Source organism: Myiozetetes cayanensis, unplaced genomic scaffold (assembly GCF_022539395.1).
Source record: "Myiozetetes cayanensis isolate MyiCay16 unplaced genomic scaffold, myiCay2020 scf23, whole genome shotgun sequence".
Classification (NCBI taxonomy): domain Eukaryota; kingdom Metazoa; phylum Chordata; class Aves; order Passeriformes; family Tyrannidae; genus Myiozetetes; species Myiozetetes cayanensis.
In genome coordinates this window covers 1692460-1709133 of record NW_026087445.1, presented here as the reverse complement: position 1 = coordinate 1709133, position 16674 = coordinate 1692460, and the positions used below count along the sequence as shown (strand labels likewise).

Here is a 16674-nt window from a genome sequence, read left to right as displayed (position 1 = left end):
TCCACTGCCTCCCACTTTGACAGTCATCACTGCAACCCAGGCTGCTGCTCCTCATACGCTGCACCAGGAATAGCAGCTCCCACTGCCCACATAAGCAGGATGATCCTGGTAACCAGCAAAGCGAACAGCGAGGCTGAACAGGTCTCTATTATGTTACTAAACGAGTTACCTTCCAAATTACCAGCATCCCCGGGAGCTGGGAGCACACTGCTCAGGCAATCAGGATAATTCCAGCTCTTGCAATTTGTTCCAGACAGCCTGAGACACCCGTAAGAGCACCGAGACTCTGGGCACATCATTTGGCAGCTCCGGGCCTGGCACACGCTGTCTCTGCCAGTCCCACCCAGAGATGCAGGCAGCTGATCCAACTGGCTCAAGAAGCCACCAGGACTCTTCGAGAGTGTTTAATCCAGGCTGGTTGGAAGCCAAAAGAAATTAATTCTGCTCGGAAAGGACAGGGCAGGATCCTTTCAAGTGCTGCGGTTTTAGCAGCTCCTGGTGTTGGGCGAACACCGGACCCAGCTGTGGGCACTCTGAGGGGATGTGATGGCACTGGGAAAGGACCAGAGCAAAGGAGCACGGAAAACTCAGGTCAGGGGAGGTTGGGCAGCACAAATCTCTGACTGGGGAAATGCTGGAGTTTATTAAAGCCATAAACATGCAAAAAATTGAATTATTATTGTTCAAACCCGACTGTACAAAATCTAGAAGGCACCAAAGGAAATCTCAGGTAGCTGGTGCTGGAAAAAAAAAAAAAGGGATAAGCACCTTTGTTGTGATATGTAATTAAACCATAGGACCCATTACCCACCACACACTGATACCAGAAGTTATAAACAAGCTCCAAAACACAAGCGAGGAGGACAGACCCCTTGGACCACACAGCTTAAAAGCCCTTTTAAAAAGACCCTTTTTTTCCCCACCTCAAAAATCCCTAGTTTAGGAATCAGAAAGATCAGGATCATTTTAGCCATGCCTCATCCTCAGCACTCAGCCTGGGAGAGCAGGAGAGGATGTTTGTGGGTAAACCCAGCACAGCAGTTCTTTGGGTTGTTGGATCCAAAGCCCAGGAGAAAACTTCCCATGAACACCGAGAGGAACAGGCCTGAACCCTCCAAGCCCCCTGTCCAGGCTCCCATCTCCATCCACTGCCATCTGAGGAGTTTGGGGATAGGACAACTTTGTTCCCAAGATCACTGTGGGTTTCTGAGGTTTCCAACCCAAAACACGTTGCAGCAATAGAGTTAAAAAATCCCTTGGAAAAAGTGCATTAAGATCATACAGTGCCAGGCCAGCTGAGAAACTGCAATTTGGGGTGATTTAGAGCTGCTAATGAGTGATGTCATCACTGGAGTGAACCCAGTCCCCTAAGAAATGTGAAAATGGAGTGAGCAGGAGCTATAAAATACACGTATTTCTCTCCACAACAGCAACAGGCACATCCCAGCAGGGCAGCTTTCCTGGGTGCTCATCTACAGCTGAAGGAGTCCACAAGAAATCACTAAAAAAAAATGACAAAGGGACCAAAATCTTTTCAAGAAGCAGCAATCTATTCTTTTCCCAGGCCTTTATTAACAGCAAGTCAGCAGGATTCCTTGGAAGCAAATGAGAAATAGGCACCACTGTGGAAAGAAACCGAGGGAGGGTTTTCTGGAACGACAACCAAGCCATTTTGGGCCACTGTCTGTTAGACTCGGGTTTAGCTCGATAGGATATTGATCCTGGCTGCACAAAACACAGCCCTGCTGTATTTTCTGATTAACAACTTCTGCTACCTGGTTTTTGACAAACAGAATCTTCCATCGTGGCAGGGAGATTAAAAAAAAAATATATTTATCGATAATTCTGGGGTACAGGCAAAAAATAAAAAAAAATAAAAAAAAAAAGGGGGTTGGAAAAAAACAGGTGGGAAGGATTTCTGCATGATCACTGTAGTATTTACATAAGGGTGAGTTCAATCCATGCAGAGCCTTCCCCCACAGCCTCCTCCAAAACACACCCAGACTCTGCCCTTTTTCCTATGGAAACAGATAACGAGAGCAGAGCTGCTCTTTGCTTCTGTGGGGTTTTAGCTAAAAGCTGAAAATGAGATCAGATTTTCTGACATTCAGCATTTACCTTCATAAAAACGGGCACTCAACGGGATTAGCGGGTACACAGCTCTGTGTGTGGTATCATGAAACAGGTTCTCATGATCTTTCATGCTTACACAGAAATAAAATTTAAGAAAAAAAAAATGAGAGAGAGAGAGAAATCCAAATCCCTCTGTAATATTGAAGATCAGTGTGAAACTGAGCTTGGGAACCGAACACTGATCACTGCCTGGGAAACATGAAGAAACATTTCCAAGTAGAAACCTTGCACATATGGCAAAGGAAAGCTTTTGATAGAGTAGTAAAATGGTATTTCAAAAACTGATGTCCTACCTATCTATATTTATAAGAACACATTAAGCACTGGCTTAGCACTGTCCTCTTTTATTATTCCCTAATAAATTACAGCCTGATCATTTTTTGAAAGACACAGACCTGAATCTCCCTTCCACAGAAGTGAAAATTAAGGTTCCCCCTCATGTCACCACCTCTCAGTCCCTGCCTGGAGAACCAGCTGGGTTTGGCAGCAGCAAATGTTCTTTCCTCAACAACCTGCCTTCAGTCTTGATGCAGAACCGAGGAGGATTGTCTCAAATGAGACAAAAAGGGGTGTTTGTGTCAAATAAACAGCCTTGCTCTGGCTTTCCCAAGCCCCTCAATCAAAACCCCAAGCCCAGGTGAGCAGAGGGGGGATGAAAAGGTTTCTGGGCAGTGAAGGAAGCCCAAGGAAGAGGAGCTCCTGCCTCCCAGCACAGCCCCATGGCAACACAGGAGCGAGCTAAGAACATCACAAGGATCTAGGAAATGCAGAGCAAAACACTACAGGCTACAGAGAAAACACTAATTCAGTCCCCTGTGTGAGGCTGCAGATCTTGCAGTGCTGTTTCTCTGCTGCAGGCCCCTCCAGCTCATTTACTGGGCTGGAAATGCAGCCCCGTGCTCAGGAAGGAGCCTAACCCAGCACACGAGGAACGCTGGTATTTTCAGGAACCTCCTCCCAAACACCAAAAAAATGTTAAATCCAGCCCTTGAATTAGAGGATTAGAGGCCTGTGGAGACGATTCTTGGACTCAGTGCCGCTGAGTTGAGCCTTTGCCACCCCTGCACTGCCTGCCTGGTGGGAAGCCCCTGTACGAGCCCAGTTGGTGTCACCATGGGAAACCAGCGGCTCTGACGCGGCCGGGACCGCGAGGAGAGGAACACGCCTGTTTGCAGATGGAACGGGGCCGCTCCTTCCAGCTGCCTAATCGAGCTGATAGTCCACAATTAGGCTCCCAGATCAAACAGAGCTGCAAACAACTCCCTCAATAAACCCAGCAGCGCTGAGCTACCGGCACTCCGCGGCGCACGGTCCGCGATGATCCCACGAGCGACGCTTCGGCCGCTCTCGCAAAACTTTGAGAGTCTTGCTTGTTAAAAAAAAAAAACCACCAAAACCAAATGTCTCTTGATTCTTGGTGTGCGTTTATGAGGGGGAAAATAAAAGAAAAAAAAAAAAAAAGCTATGTCTAAACAATATGGCTGGAGTTCAGAAAAGCTTTTCTGTAGAGCCTTAACTTTAGGTACAGAACAACTGGAGTCAGCTGAATTCAAAGGTGTACTTGAATGCTTTGTTGAAGGATAAATTAAAACACGTTCCAAAGTGCCTTCCAGAATCAGGGCCTTGATTTTAATTTTTTTTAACTCTCAAAAGGGCATAGAACTGACTAGGAATCAGCACATGCCATGGGTGTGAATAATTGTAGCATCTGTGCTAATTCTCTTCTCATCCTGGTCCCCCCTGTGCTCCTAAGTATGTAAATCTGATTCTCCTCGTGACTCCACTCAAGTTCCTATTGATTAAATCCCCAGCCCAGCAGCAGGAGAATCAAACCCCACATATTTATTCTCTTCCTCTCAATACATAAAGAATTCCCTTTGGCCTCTCAGTTGCTGGATCACATGGTGCCCTGAATGCAAAGAGAATTACAGTGATAATGTGGCTAATGAATACATTTATATATGTATGCAAGCATTTCCCTGCTCTCCAACCAGAAAATATAGAGACATTCACACGCAGGAGCAGAGAAGGTGTGGGAAAGGAGGGATTTGGGGAGCATATTAATACCAGGCTGGGGAAAACTGACTGAAATCCTTCCAAGCTGAAGGCTGCAAGCTCAGGACATCATGGATGGAACATTTCCTTTGGAGCTTTAAAGCCCAGCTTGTAGACCACAATATTTGTAGTATTGTATTACTTAATATTTGTGTTTCCATTATATCTTCCATTCATATAAATAAATACATATTACAACAGTTTCTAATGTAAAATATTTTAAGCACATCCAAGAAAGAAACCAGGGATATAATTTCAAACCACTGCACAAAATACACAGGTGATATTTGCCTTAATGAGATGTTTTGAATTCTTTTCAAACATCTTGGAGTTCTGTTCAGAAAAGTTATTTTGTCAAGCAGAATAAATCCACTCCTGCAGAAAGTTTGCTGATTTCAGAGTTGTAATAGCTTAAAAATGGGATGCTTTTAATTTGTTACCACATTCCATGTTGACTTCTAAAGTCATGCTGTAATGCCAGAGAATAGATTGGTTTAAATCAGGTTCAAGTGCCAGTGGCAATTAGAACCTGCAAAGCCAGGGAAACGTCAGCAAGAGTGTGGGTAAGACACACACCAGAATATCTACAAACAAATATCCTTCAGGAAAAACCACTTTTTAGTTGGTTCCAAACACTCTAAAAGCGACTCGTTCAGCACAACAAATCCTACAGGCAGAAATGTAGGGATGTAACACTTCCCTCAAATCAATCCCACCCCAAATCAGAGCCAGAGTCCCCCTTGAAGCCAGGGTGGGACATCACTTACCCCGTGAGGACCACGACAAAATCCATCACGTTCCAGCCGTTCCGGAGGTAAGAGCCTTTGTGAAAAACAAACCCCAGAGCGATGATTTTTATCCCAGCCTCGAAACAAAATATTCCAATAAAGTAGGGCTCGGTGTCGTCCTGCAAGAGAGCAAAAACCAGGGGAATCAAGGGAGTTGCTGCTCTGAGAAGTCACACGAACAGCTACAGGCACCAAATCCACACCCCTGTCTACTCCCTGAGCTGAAACCTTACTCAAAGAGGAATTTGATTATTATTTCCCTGGAAGTTATTTATTTATTTATTTATTTATTTATTTTTAAATTGGGAATTCTATTCGCCTTCATTCTGATTCTTTTTCACCCCGTTCTTTCCAAGCCGTGATTCCAGAAGGAATTTTGAAGCTGCACTTTTGCTCTAAGGGCATATTTAAACTTGAGATCACCTTTTCCAGCAGTTATTGACACAGAAAAGGAAGCGCTTCACAATTCATCCAGGAACCTGAAACAAGAGGGTACCTTGGAGATTAACAGTCAGCACAGACAGCTTGTGAACACGGACAGGAAATTATTTATTTATCATTCATTCCATCAGTTCCTCCTTCACTCTTTCCCCTCCATTTTCTAAATTTCCACAGCCACAATCTCATTTGTTTTCCTTTCACTGTGTGTCTGATTCATGGAGAAAACGCCTTTCCCTCCCAGCAGGAGCAATAGGATTTGTGCCTCAGGTCCATGGGGCAGATTTTGGGATCTCAGCTTCATGTCTTACCTCCTACAGAGAAATTAAACTTAGTCTCCACAGTTTTACTAAACCATTTATTTCACCTATTTTTATCTATTTATTTCATTTTTATTATTTATTTTATATTTATTAATTATATATTTTATATAAATGTCTATATTTATTTATATATAAATGTCTACATTATTTATATATAAATATGTCTACATTGTTTATATACTATGTATTTGTAGTTATTATTTATGTTGTAAATTTATTTCATCTAAACCATTTATTTTAGCAACTCCACCTCCCACACCCCTGTGGGCCTGGCAAGGTGACAGTCACCTGCAGATCACACACACAGGTACTGAATGGCCACAGATCTCTCTATAATCTTTATATTATATTATATTATATTATATTATATTATTTATATTATATCATATCATATCATATATATTTATTATAGATTATGTAGTATTAAATTACTGACAGGAGTTTCAATACAAATTCAGTGCCAAATGAAAACATGTACATTTGGAAGTCAAAGGCATAGGCAAAAAATGGGAACAAAGAGGTAAAAGCAAAGGAGATCAATTGCAAGACCACATTAATTGGCTTTGGCACCTGTAACCAATTTCCAAATGTGCCTTAGATCCCTGTTTTCAGCTGAAGTCAATGGAAGCAAAGCGGCCCTGCCCGAAGAGAAGCAAACTTCCAAATTAAGAGATTAAGAGATTTTTTTTGCCAGTGGCATTTCTGGCCATCAGAGCCCCGGAGTTGAGCTGCTGTTTGATGGACAGTTGTTTCCAATTTGCAATTCTACTAATGACAAGAGGGGATTGTTTGTTCTCTTCTGCAAAAAGAGCAGGAATGTCAAGGCTTGTGGTCCCAGAGGAAGAAGCAGGTTTGACACAGGGATGTACTTGACAAACACAGCAGCTCCTGCTCAGCTCTGACCCAGACCCACACTTGGTGCACTTGTTACAGAAAAGCGGGTTTTTCACCCCTAAATTCGGGCCTGTTCAGCCTCAAGAAGAGAAGACTGAGAGGGGACCCCATCTACATCCATCAGGATCTGCAGGGAGGGGCAGAGGATGGAGCAGGCTCTGCTGGGGGGGCCCAGCAATGGCACAAGAGGAACAGGAAGAGCTGATGCCCAGGAAGTTCCACCTGGACATGAGGAAGAACTTCTTCACTGGGCAGTGACTGAACAGAGACCTGAGAGGGGGTGGAGTCTCCTCACTGGGGATATTCCAGAACCTGGATGCCATCCTGTGCCATGAATTCTGGGATGGCCCTCCTGGAGCAGGGAGGTGGCACCAGCTGGGGCACTGTGGTCCCTTCCACCTGAGCTGGTCTGTGACTGTGTAACATCACAGCACATCCACCCAGAGGGGCTTGGCTGGAGGCACATCCCACTCAGCAAGTCCACCAGAGAGCACTGATCACTGCAGGTGCCTCCAAGCTGTTGGAAAATACCCCCTCTGGACAGGCTTTCCCATCAGGGGCTGAATTAAGGTTTTATTCCTACAAATCAACACCCTACATCCCTAAACACCTCGGAGAGCCCAGCTCTTCCACACACTTCATCCTTCACCCTGAATTATCTCCATTCCTTCCACTTTTCCTGCCTCAGCAACCCCCCCCCTCCCCCATGGCCTGGCAGGTGACAGTCACCTGCAGATCACACACACAGGTACTGGCTGGCCAGACACAAAAACAGAGCAAGGCAAAGCTGAGCTCTCACTGTAGGCCTTTGGCTGAAACAGAGAGGAGAAAATAAAAGCCCACACCCAAATTAACTTCTCCTCCAGCCAAGGAGATGTTCCCACCAGCAGCAGCACCCCCAAGCCCCCTGTGCCTTCACAGGGCCTCCCTGATGCTGCTCAGAGGACACAAATCCTCACTGACAGACCTCCAGCTGCCCATCCCAGTGCTGTTTACCCACAGAGAAACAGCACCAAAGGCCATCAGACCTTTCATAACCTTCAACAGAAATCCTACAGCAAGCATCTTCTTCCAGCAGTTGCTCCACAGCAAGAGCTGGAGGGATCCCAGGGCTCCAACCCAGTACAGAAAAGAGGGAAGAAGGAAGAGGGGGTCAGATATCATCCTGTGTGGTTTCAGAAGTTGCTCCTCTGCTTTCCCTGATGAACAGAGGGACTGCTCTTCAACCCCACAACACCTCCTAGCTCAACAGCTATTATGGATAATCCGTGGAAACAAAGGCCTCCCAGCCCATCCCATATTTCCATCCCACAACTACGAGCGTGCCTCTAAAAATAACTCCTCTAAGACACACAAAAAAAGCTACCTTTACCCACATCCACTCCTCCACATTACTCCCTCACTTCCTTGAAGCCTCGTCTCTACTCTGCTCCCAGTCTTTGCTCAATCTAGGTCAGGTGCCTTGTGATTACAGCTCCCAGCTTTAAAGAGCCAGGCTTCAGGTACTCCAGGGTTTGATGGGATATGCTCTTCCCAAAGCTAAGAACTACACAGAGCACTTAAGGAGTGGGTCAAAGAAGTCCTGAGCTTCTAGGGAAGCAGGAAGGCTGACAGATGGATTTGGGTGTTTATCATGAAGGAAAGCGGTCAGGTTGGCAGTGAGGAGCTGGGGAAATAAGAGGGGATGGAAAGAGGGTCTTTTCTAAAGCCTGCCTGAACTTGCACTGACTCAGCCCAAGAAATCAGGGCAGTCACAATGAGATGAAAACTGAAACTTGTGCCCCTTTGGGTAGAGGTCCCAAAGAGGGATTTGCAGGACTGTGTGTGATGGGAGGAGGGCAAGGACGTGGGTGAGATGCCCTGGGCAGCACTGGAGTGGCACTGCCCTGGGCTCAGCATCCCTGCTGCCAGCACGTCCTGCAGCCCCTCCAGACAGGAGGCTGTGCCCTGCTTGGGTTCAGGAGTGGGAGAGCAGGTGATAATGAGTGTCAGTGTGTGAGCTGGGATGGAGGGCGGAGAATTTGGGCAGCAGCCAGAGCTGTGCCAGCAAGTTGTTTGCTGTGGACACAGCAAAGCTTGAGACTGGGCCAAACACACATTTAATCAATATGTTTCAGATCAGAAACAACTTCTGAGTCTGGAAAGTCATTACTATTCCTAGTCCACGTCCTAGTGTCTTTCCTTGGCCTTTGGATGTGACAGCCTTGATGGGTTTGGGAGTGAAGGGCTTTGTTCATGCAAAGGTTAATATGAACAGCTCACATATGGCTGCAGGAAGTGCCTGTGGATGGGATAGAGCACTAAATCCATTAGGAAATTGCAAGAGCTGTCATGGTGAATATATGAGGAAAGTCATATCTGCCCTCACATCAAAAACAGCCCGAGCCCTGCAGGGAACACCCTACAGACCCCCTGGTGTCTCCAAACAGGGGCAGCCCCAGAGCAGGGCAGAAAAGAGATATCCTGTCCTACCAGTTCTGAGATCACCTCTGTCGGGCTGGGCTGGATCTAAAGTCACCTGAAGCTTCTCATGGAAAACTGAGCCATCAGGAAGGAAGCAGGGAGAGGAGGAGTGTGTCTCAGCCTGCACAGCCAAGAGCACCGTGGGCATCCACCAGCGAGGCCATTCAGGGCTGGGAGGGGAAGTTCACATTCCCACATTTGGAGCTCTCAGCACCAGGCTCTGGGCCACTCAGTACAACTCCCTCAGCATCTTTCAGGTTGGCAGCACTCCAGTGTGTACAAACAATGCAATATTTATTGGGGCACAGGGAGACTGACTCTACAACCACTGGCTGAGGCACTCACTGAGATGGGCTGGAGCAAATCTGCAGTGTCCCTGTTCCACTGGGCAATTACTGATGTGAATTAAACCCTTCCAGCAACCGAAGCACGTGAGAGCTCCAGCTCAGAGCAGGCAAGAACCTCAGGGGTAGGTCAGTCTGCTGCTCGTGGGAGAACGAGCTTATTTCTCTTGTCTGAAGGTGAAACCAATATTCCAGTTGACCACTGATCACCAAACTGGTGTTTTTTCAGAGCTTTTGACCAAAATTTCCATCCCAGAGCCAAGTAACACTTTTTCACATACAGAGAAAGGACATACAGAGAAAGATTGCTCCTAACTCACGCATTCCAAATCCTGAAATGTTGGAGGTACTGAGGCATCACTTGTGCTTCATTAGCCCTGTTTGTCAAGTAACAGGAGCACAGAAAACAGCCCAGTGAGATTGCACTGCAGGTTCATCTCTTGGGTCTCAGGGGAGGTAAATACAAGAAAACACTGATTAGAAACCAAAAATCATTAAAATGTTTGTATGGTCTCCTCCCTCTTCTCCTCAGCTTTAACAAACAGACAGTCTTAAGATTTTTGTCTTTGTATCTGTGGAACAAAGTGCCCAGGCAGCTCTGGTTTTACTTCAACAACTCTGCCTACATCTCCAGTCATCAAAGGCTCGTGATGTGCATCTCACATCCTTAACATCTGATTAACTCTTCAGTGATGAGCCCTCACTCCAGTTTGAATATTTTAATGAACCCAGGAGAAGGAAATATATATCCACCAATCATTAACCAAAAAAGGCCAGTTCCATTCCTGCCAAAGACAGCAAAAAAGCACCTGCTGTTCTGCAGAGGCTTAGAATTTGGCTCAACAAACCTGTAAATGTATGGGAATGTTCACCCACTCTGGTTTCACATGGATTTGTAACATTTTCAATGAAACAACTTCCAGTTTGTGGAAGCAGCAGGAACATTCTAAGGCAGTTTCACTTTGAAACCAGCAGACAGTTTTTCTTACTCCCGATGCTTAATCTTTCCAGCATGTGTTGAAAATAAAAAATATTTCATTACTTGTAAAGACTCTCATTGTTATTCCATGATAAACTCCTTCATACTTCAGAGTTATGAATGTGCTGTAGATAAAATGGCCTAAGAATACCTGGATCAAAGGCAATGGTGCCCAACAGGGACAAAAATCAGGAGTTAATTCTTCCTTCCTCACCAAGGCTGAACCAACAAGGCAGAGACTGTGCATTTAATACACCCAGTTATCTTACAATATTTGGTGGTGATGGCAGTGCCCCCTTTGGAATGATTTGTGCAGGAACTGAAGGTGTTTGTGCTGTAAAATGGAATCTATACAGGGGGGGGAAGGACAATAAAATGCCTGTGGGATTCCCTTATAAATCTGGGGATATAGAGAAACATAAAACCAACTTGTTAACCGTAACTGCTGCTGCTTAAAACATCCCAAAGGGTAACCAGGCCAAAACACCCACAAAATTGCTTTTCCCCTTCACTGTTCCATGTGTTCACAACCATGGAAAACATTTTCCAGCTCGGTCACTACCCTGGGTCTGAACCTGTGCTCTGCTCACAGCCCCAGGCTGACCTTGCTGACCACTCCTAAAGCACACAGAGCATGTTTAAATGGCAGAAAGATGGACATAAATGCATGTATTCATCTTATCCTCATCTCTCCTTAATTAGAAATAACTCAGGGACAGTAAGCAAACCCCATGGAGGGTGGACAGGCAGCAGGAGCAGCTCCATTTCTGATTTAGGACCAAGTGGCTGACCCTGATGCTCCTTCTGGATCCATCACTAACACACTTGTTCCTGCTTCTGAAGGATGACACTGTGAGAGTTGCCCACCCTTGGAAACTGCAGCAACCAGTGTACAGGCCCTCTAGTTTTTGGCAGCGAGCCTAATATTATTTTTGTTTGCATAACATTATATCTACATGGCAAACACATATGGATCCCTATTTATTCATCCATATTTATTCATCCTTTGAACATGCACCAGGATTAATGCATTTGGGCATGCAAGACTTTCCAGATCATTAACAGGAGGAGAAAAATCAACCCAAGTGTTACACATTTTTCCTACAGTGATGATAAATGGAAGAATTGTTTTGAAGCTATTCTTCTATTTTCTTTTGAAATAAGGTAATTGGGCTCATTACCATAAAGCCTGCAGGGAAACTGTTTTCCTCTGTAAGCTGGTTTCATTTTCTTTGGAAGGGAAGTGCAATCATCTAAACCCCAAGTTCGCTTTGTAGGATCCTTCACATGCACAGTGACAGGAAGAGACACATGAACCTTAAAGGTTACTCTGTTCTAGCACTCCCTGGGAAAATATCACAGAAATATTCAAGATTGATTGATGATTTAAGAGATAATTCTGAGCATTCATCAGCCCTTTCTTGTCTTGGTTTAGAGACAACCTAAGTTTGAAGCTTTTCTGATCAGAACAGGAGCTCCATCTCCTCTCCTGCAACTGGGCAGGGCTGGCTGGAGTGATGAAGCATTTGAGCAGATGGGATCAGGAGGGGAGAGTTATTCTTGTTGGCACTGACTGATTTTTTTTGTGATTGGCAGATCAATGCCTGTTTGTTTACATGTGGATCTTTAAAATAGATCCCAGCACTCCCAGCACTGGGGAGGGGGATGAGTGTTTTCTGTACCAGAGCAGAACAAAAACTGCACATAAATAAATGCAACTCACCAATCTCTCCGACATCGGCGTCTTGTCTCCATCCGGCAAATGTTGTTCCAGAGCCAGCACGATACAATTGGCTATGATTGTAGCTAAAATCATGTATTCAAATGGAGTGAGGACCAAAAAGTTAAAGAAGACACTGGACAACACAAGGAGAACCTCATCCAAATCCCGTTTCTACCCCCACAGTCACATTAATTGAGTATTTTAAGATTTGTCGTATTTTTGAAGACATTTAGTGTCCCTGACTTCCTCAGTTCTTTCTGGGTTGTGTTTGGAAGAACAGTAGGCAATTGGCTCTCTTCTTTGAGAGAGTTAGAGTTTTACACGGAGTCAGAGTTACTCAAGGAATTTGGGAGCAAGGAAGGAAAAGGTCCAAAGGAAACAAAAATCCTTTAATAATTATTGGTTTAAAATGAGATTGATAAGCTAACCTGCCTCAGAACAGATTATACAGCTGAACACCATCTGCTGAATCGTCCTTCAGAAACATCTCCCTTCAACACACAGTGAAAAAAAGTTTGATTTAGAGTGTCTACACAGGTCCAAAACATAAATTACTGCCAGATTGCAATTCTCCCAGAGAGAATAAAATCACCAGCGCCCTGTCGAGATGTAGGAGGGAAGCAATCCCAGGGGAAGGATCCCAACCCGCCACTGGGTCCCCCCTTTTGCTGTTGTCTCCAGCCCTGAGCTGTGCCAACCCCTGGCTCTCCCAGAGCAGAGCCATGCCAGGGACGGCAGCGGGGCCTGAGGGTGGGAGATGGTCCTGCTCAGCACCACGAGGAGAGGGACTCAGCACCAGGGAGAGACTCAGCACCAGGGAGAGATCAGTCCAACGCAGCAGGGAGCTCTGCTCAGCACCAGGGAGTATTTGTTTGGCACCACGGAGAGCTCAGCTCAGCACGTGGAGAGCTCAGCTCAGCACGGCGGGGAGCTCAGCCCAGCACCAGAGAGTATCGGTTCGGCACCACGGAGAGCTCAGCTTGGTACCAAGGACAGCACCAATTGGCACCGTGGAGAGCTCGGCTCAGCACCGCGGTCAGCTCAGCTCGGCACTGTCCAACATCGCAGGGAGCTCTGCTCAGCACCGCGGGGAACTCGGTTCTAAACCGCAGAGAGCTCGGCTCAACACCTCGGACAGCTCAGCTCAGCACCGCGGTCAGCTCAGCTCAGCACCGCGCAGAGCTCGGCTCAGCATCACGGAGAGCTCGGTTCAACACCTTGGAGAGCTCGGCTCAGCACCCCGTAGAGCTCAACTCAGCACCCCGCAAGGCGCTGCACAGCACCCCGTAGAGCTCGGCTCAGCATCACGGAGAGCTCGGCTCAGCATCACGGAGAGCTCGGCTCAGCACCGTGGAGAGCTCGGCTCAGCACCGCGGACAGCGCCCGGCCCCGCCCGCCCAGCGGCCCCGCGGGGAAGAGCCGATGGCTCTGCCGGTCCCGGCGGCTCCGCCGATCCCACGGGCTCCGCAGCGCCGTGGATCCCCTCCCCACATCCCCGGGAAAGACGCAGCCGAGTGGCCCAAGAGGCAGGACAGGGACAGACTGCACCCGGCCTCGCGGGCAGGGCGATGCTCTGCCTGCCACCGGGGCTCTGGGGCTTGTTTATCCACGCTGGAATGCGGGGAAGGAGAAATGGGCGAGGAAGCACAGCAATCCCTGGGATTGTATAACGTGGACAGAGAAATCAATACGTGTGTGTGTGTGTTCAGAGAGAAGGGAAGTGCGTTCGCTCCATGGGTGTATTTTTCCTGTGAGCCCCTCAGGAAGTGAAAACTGGGGAAGCCTAAACAGGAGCTGGCCTCTGTGGCAACTGAAAGTGTTGCTAGGAGGCTGGGAGGAGGCCTGGCTGCTGTTAGCTGGGGATTAACAGGGGTGTGATATCAAATGAAAAGAAAACAGCCGGCTCCCTGGAGACCACCAGTGCGATGCACTCCTGTACACACACACACACACACCAGCTACTCCCTGGTGGCCTCAAACACTCTGCTCCCCTTTGCTCATGGCTTACAACCAGCACTGCCAGCAAAGCCCCCTTTCTGAGGATCATCACTCAGCCTGGGAGCTGGGGCTTGGGCAGAAAGCATCTGCCCCTTGCACGACACAGCAGACGATCCCTCTCCCCACTTACTGCCTCCCTCTGCCTCAAGGCTTTGCTAATATTGTTTTTTGTTTAGTACAGCCTAAGCTTAGACTACGCACCTAATCAGAGTGCCATGATTCATGTTGATTCTAATGGATTCAGGAGGGGATGTGCTAAACCTGAGCTGCAATGATTGTATTCCTGGGATTCGCCAGGTACCTGGGCTATCAATGTCCCTACTATCAATGCAGCTTTAATGCTAAGGTGTCACCATTTTTATCCCACACTCCTTCTGCCATTCAGAGTGAGACAGAAGAGTTGGAAGGCTTCAAGATGGAAATAAGAATCAGGATTCGCTGGCACGAACCTCACAGAGCCCTTTGCAGCTGACTTAAATCGTAGGGAATGTAAATCTACATGTCCAGCTCACACCTAAAGCCACACTTGGCATGCACGTACGTCTGACACACAGCCCTGGCACAGGGCACCCCCAAAACACCCTCTGCTGTGCCCACAGGAGCAATTCCCTGTGGTCCCCATGGACACGGCCGTGCGTTATGTCGGGCACAGGGATCCGTGGCACACACACCCACCGCACTCCCTGGCTCACACATGCACGTCTGCATCAGCCCCAGACACTCACCCTGCGCTGCCCAGAGGGGTCTCTTCCCCTCAACCTCCCTCTCCCCTCCCCAGCTTCACCCCCCCCCCTCCGTGCCCACACACCCTCCCTGAAAGGATATGGCCATTCTGTTATTCGCTTGGCGTATTTCCGTATAACATTATCTTCACTGAAGATGAAGAGGGATCTGTTGACTGTGAAGCAGTTCTGTTTGACAGGGATGGGGTTGTAGAGAGCCATAGTCCTGGCCCTCTGAGCCATCGACTGCTTATACATCCTCTGGCCGGCTTGGGGGCCACCTTGCCGGCTGCTCCCTCTTCCAGCCCCGGCCGGCCCTCCACCTCCATAGCGGGTCGGCAGATCATCCCCAAACCGAGCCATCCTCGCGGTGCACGGAGCCGGGCGCTACAATCCAAACTGGCAGCCGAGGCGAGAGGAAGACGCATCACAGCGCGCAGCACTTCTCCCTCCGGGGGCTTCAGTCGCGGGATCGGGATTGATCGCAGCAAAAATGTATTGATGTATTATAAAAAAAAAAAAAAATTAAAAAATAAAAATAAAAATCCTTTTCCCTTCCTCCACCCCCTGCGCTTCCCCCGCCGCGGTGGCTGCCCGGGGGTAGGAGGAAGGCGCCGGGGCTCCGCTCACCTCCCCGCACAGGTGCCGTCTCTCCGGCCCGACCTCATGGCCGGGGCGGCGGCGGGGGCGGCCGCGGGGGTCGCGGTGCCTCGGCTGGGCTGGGAAGGGGCTCTGCGCTGCTGCCGTGCCCGCCGCGGGAGCGCTCGCCGTGCCCAGCCCAGCCCAGCCCGGCACGGCTCCGGCACGGCCCGGCCCCGCCGCATGTGATGCCCGGAGCCAATGGGGCCGCCGCGGCTCCGCCCGCCCCAGTCACCGGCACCGGGGGGCGGGAGGAGGGAGGATGGAGCCCGGCCCGGCTCGGCAGCCACCGCCCACCTCGGTAAATACGGCGGAGCCGCGGCCCCTCCCCGGGGGAAGGAGGGATGGACCCCTCCCCTGGCCCTGCGCAGCGCTCCGCGGGCGCGCAGAGCCCCGGCCGGGGGTGCTGCCGGCTGGGAAGGGGGTGCTGCCGGCTGGGAAGGGGGTGCTGCCGGCTGGGAAGGGGGTGCTGCCGGCTGGGAAGGGGGTGCTGCGGCTGCAAAAGGACGGGGGGCACAGGCGAGGCGGCCCCCGCGCCTGCGCGCCCTGCCCAGATGTGCCCTGCCCAGATGTGCCCTGCCCAGATGAGCCGCGCCCAGGGGTGCCCCCACCGCGCAGCCCCCCAGCACCCCTGTCTGTGTGCGATCAGAAGCCCCCGGGAAGGCTCAGTCGGGGGATGGTGGGGGGACAGTGACTGGGGGTGCGGGGCAAGCAGGGGGCTCAGTTCGCAGCCCCCGGGTCAGGAGGGAATGCGGGGGGCGGGGGGTGCAGCCCCCGCAGCAGCGCCCGGGGACAAAGCGGTGCGGGGATGTGCTGGATTGAAACAGAGCTGCGCCCTTCTGGACAACTTACTTTGTTTCTCCTTGGTTTGAATGACTCCTGCAGAGCACTGGATACCTTTAATCCTGTATTTATGGACGAAATCCTTTAATCCTGTTTATTCCAACACCCTCTGTTGCTTCCCTCCACCACAAGTCAGAGCGAGAACTCCTCCTCGTTCCTGGAGCGCCGCACGGCAACAGTCACTGCAGTGGCTGGGGAGGAAATGCTTTTGCATTTCGGCTAAATTTGGGGTGCAAACTATTAACTTTTTAGAAGGGACCCTCCGGAGAAGTCAGGGCTGTCAACAGGGGGACATTTTCGCTTCCCCCACAGCAAGGAAACCCTGGACTCTG

At 49.0% G+C, this 16674-nt stretch overlaps 1 protein-coding gene across 13 annotated transcripts in view; it reads right to left on the bottom strand.

The window, feature by feature from the left end:
- CACNA1B (calcium voltage-gated channel subunit alpha1 B) overlaps positions 1 to 15624 on the bottom strand; it is a 283230-nt gene extending 267606 nt beyond the window's left edge. For 8 of the 13 annotated variants that reach the window (XM_050319736.1, XM_050319738.1, XM_050319740.1 and 5 more), the window contains exons 1-3: positions 14965 to 15623; positions 12141 to 12247; positions 4956 to 5095 (exon numbers count right to left, since the gene is read on the bottom strand). In XM_050319736.1, the coding sequence (XP_050175693.1) occupies positions 4956 to 5095; positions 12141 to 12247; positions 14965 to 15223 (506 nt within the window). In that variant the 5' untranslated portion in view covers positions 15224 to 15623. Of the gene's footprint in view, positions 1 to 4955; positions 5096 to 12140; positions 12248 to 14964 lie in introns of all 13 variants that reach the window. The other 5 variants (XM_050319743.1, XM_050319744.1, XM_050319745.1 and 2 more) reach the window with 2 other exon arrangements.
- Between the last annotated feature and the right edge of the window lie 1050 nt (positions 15625 to 16674).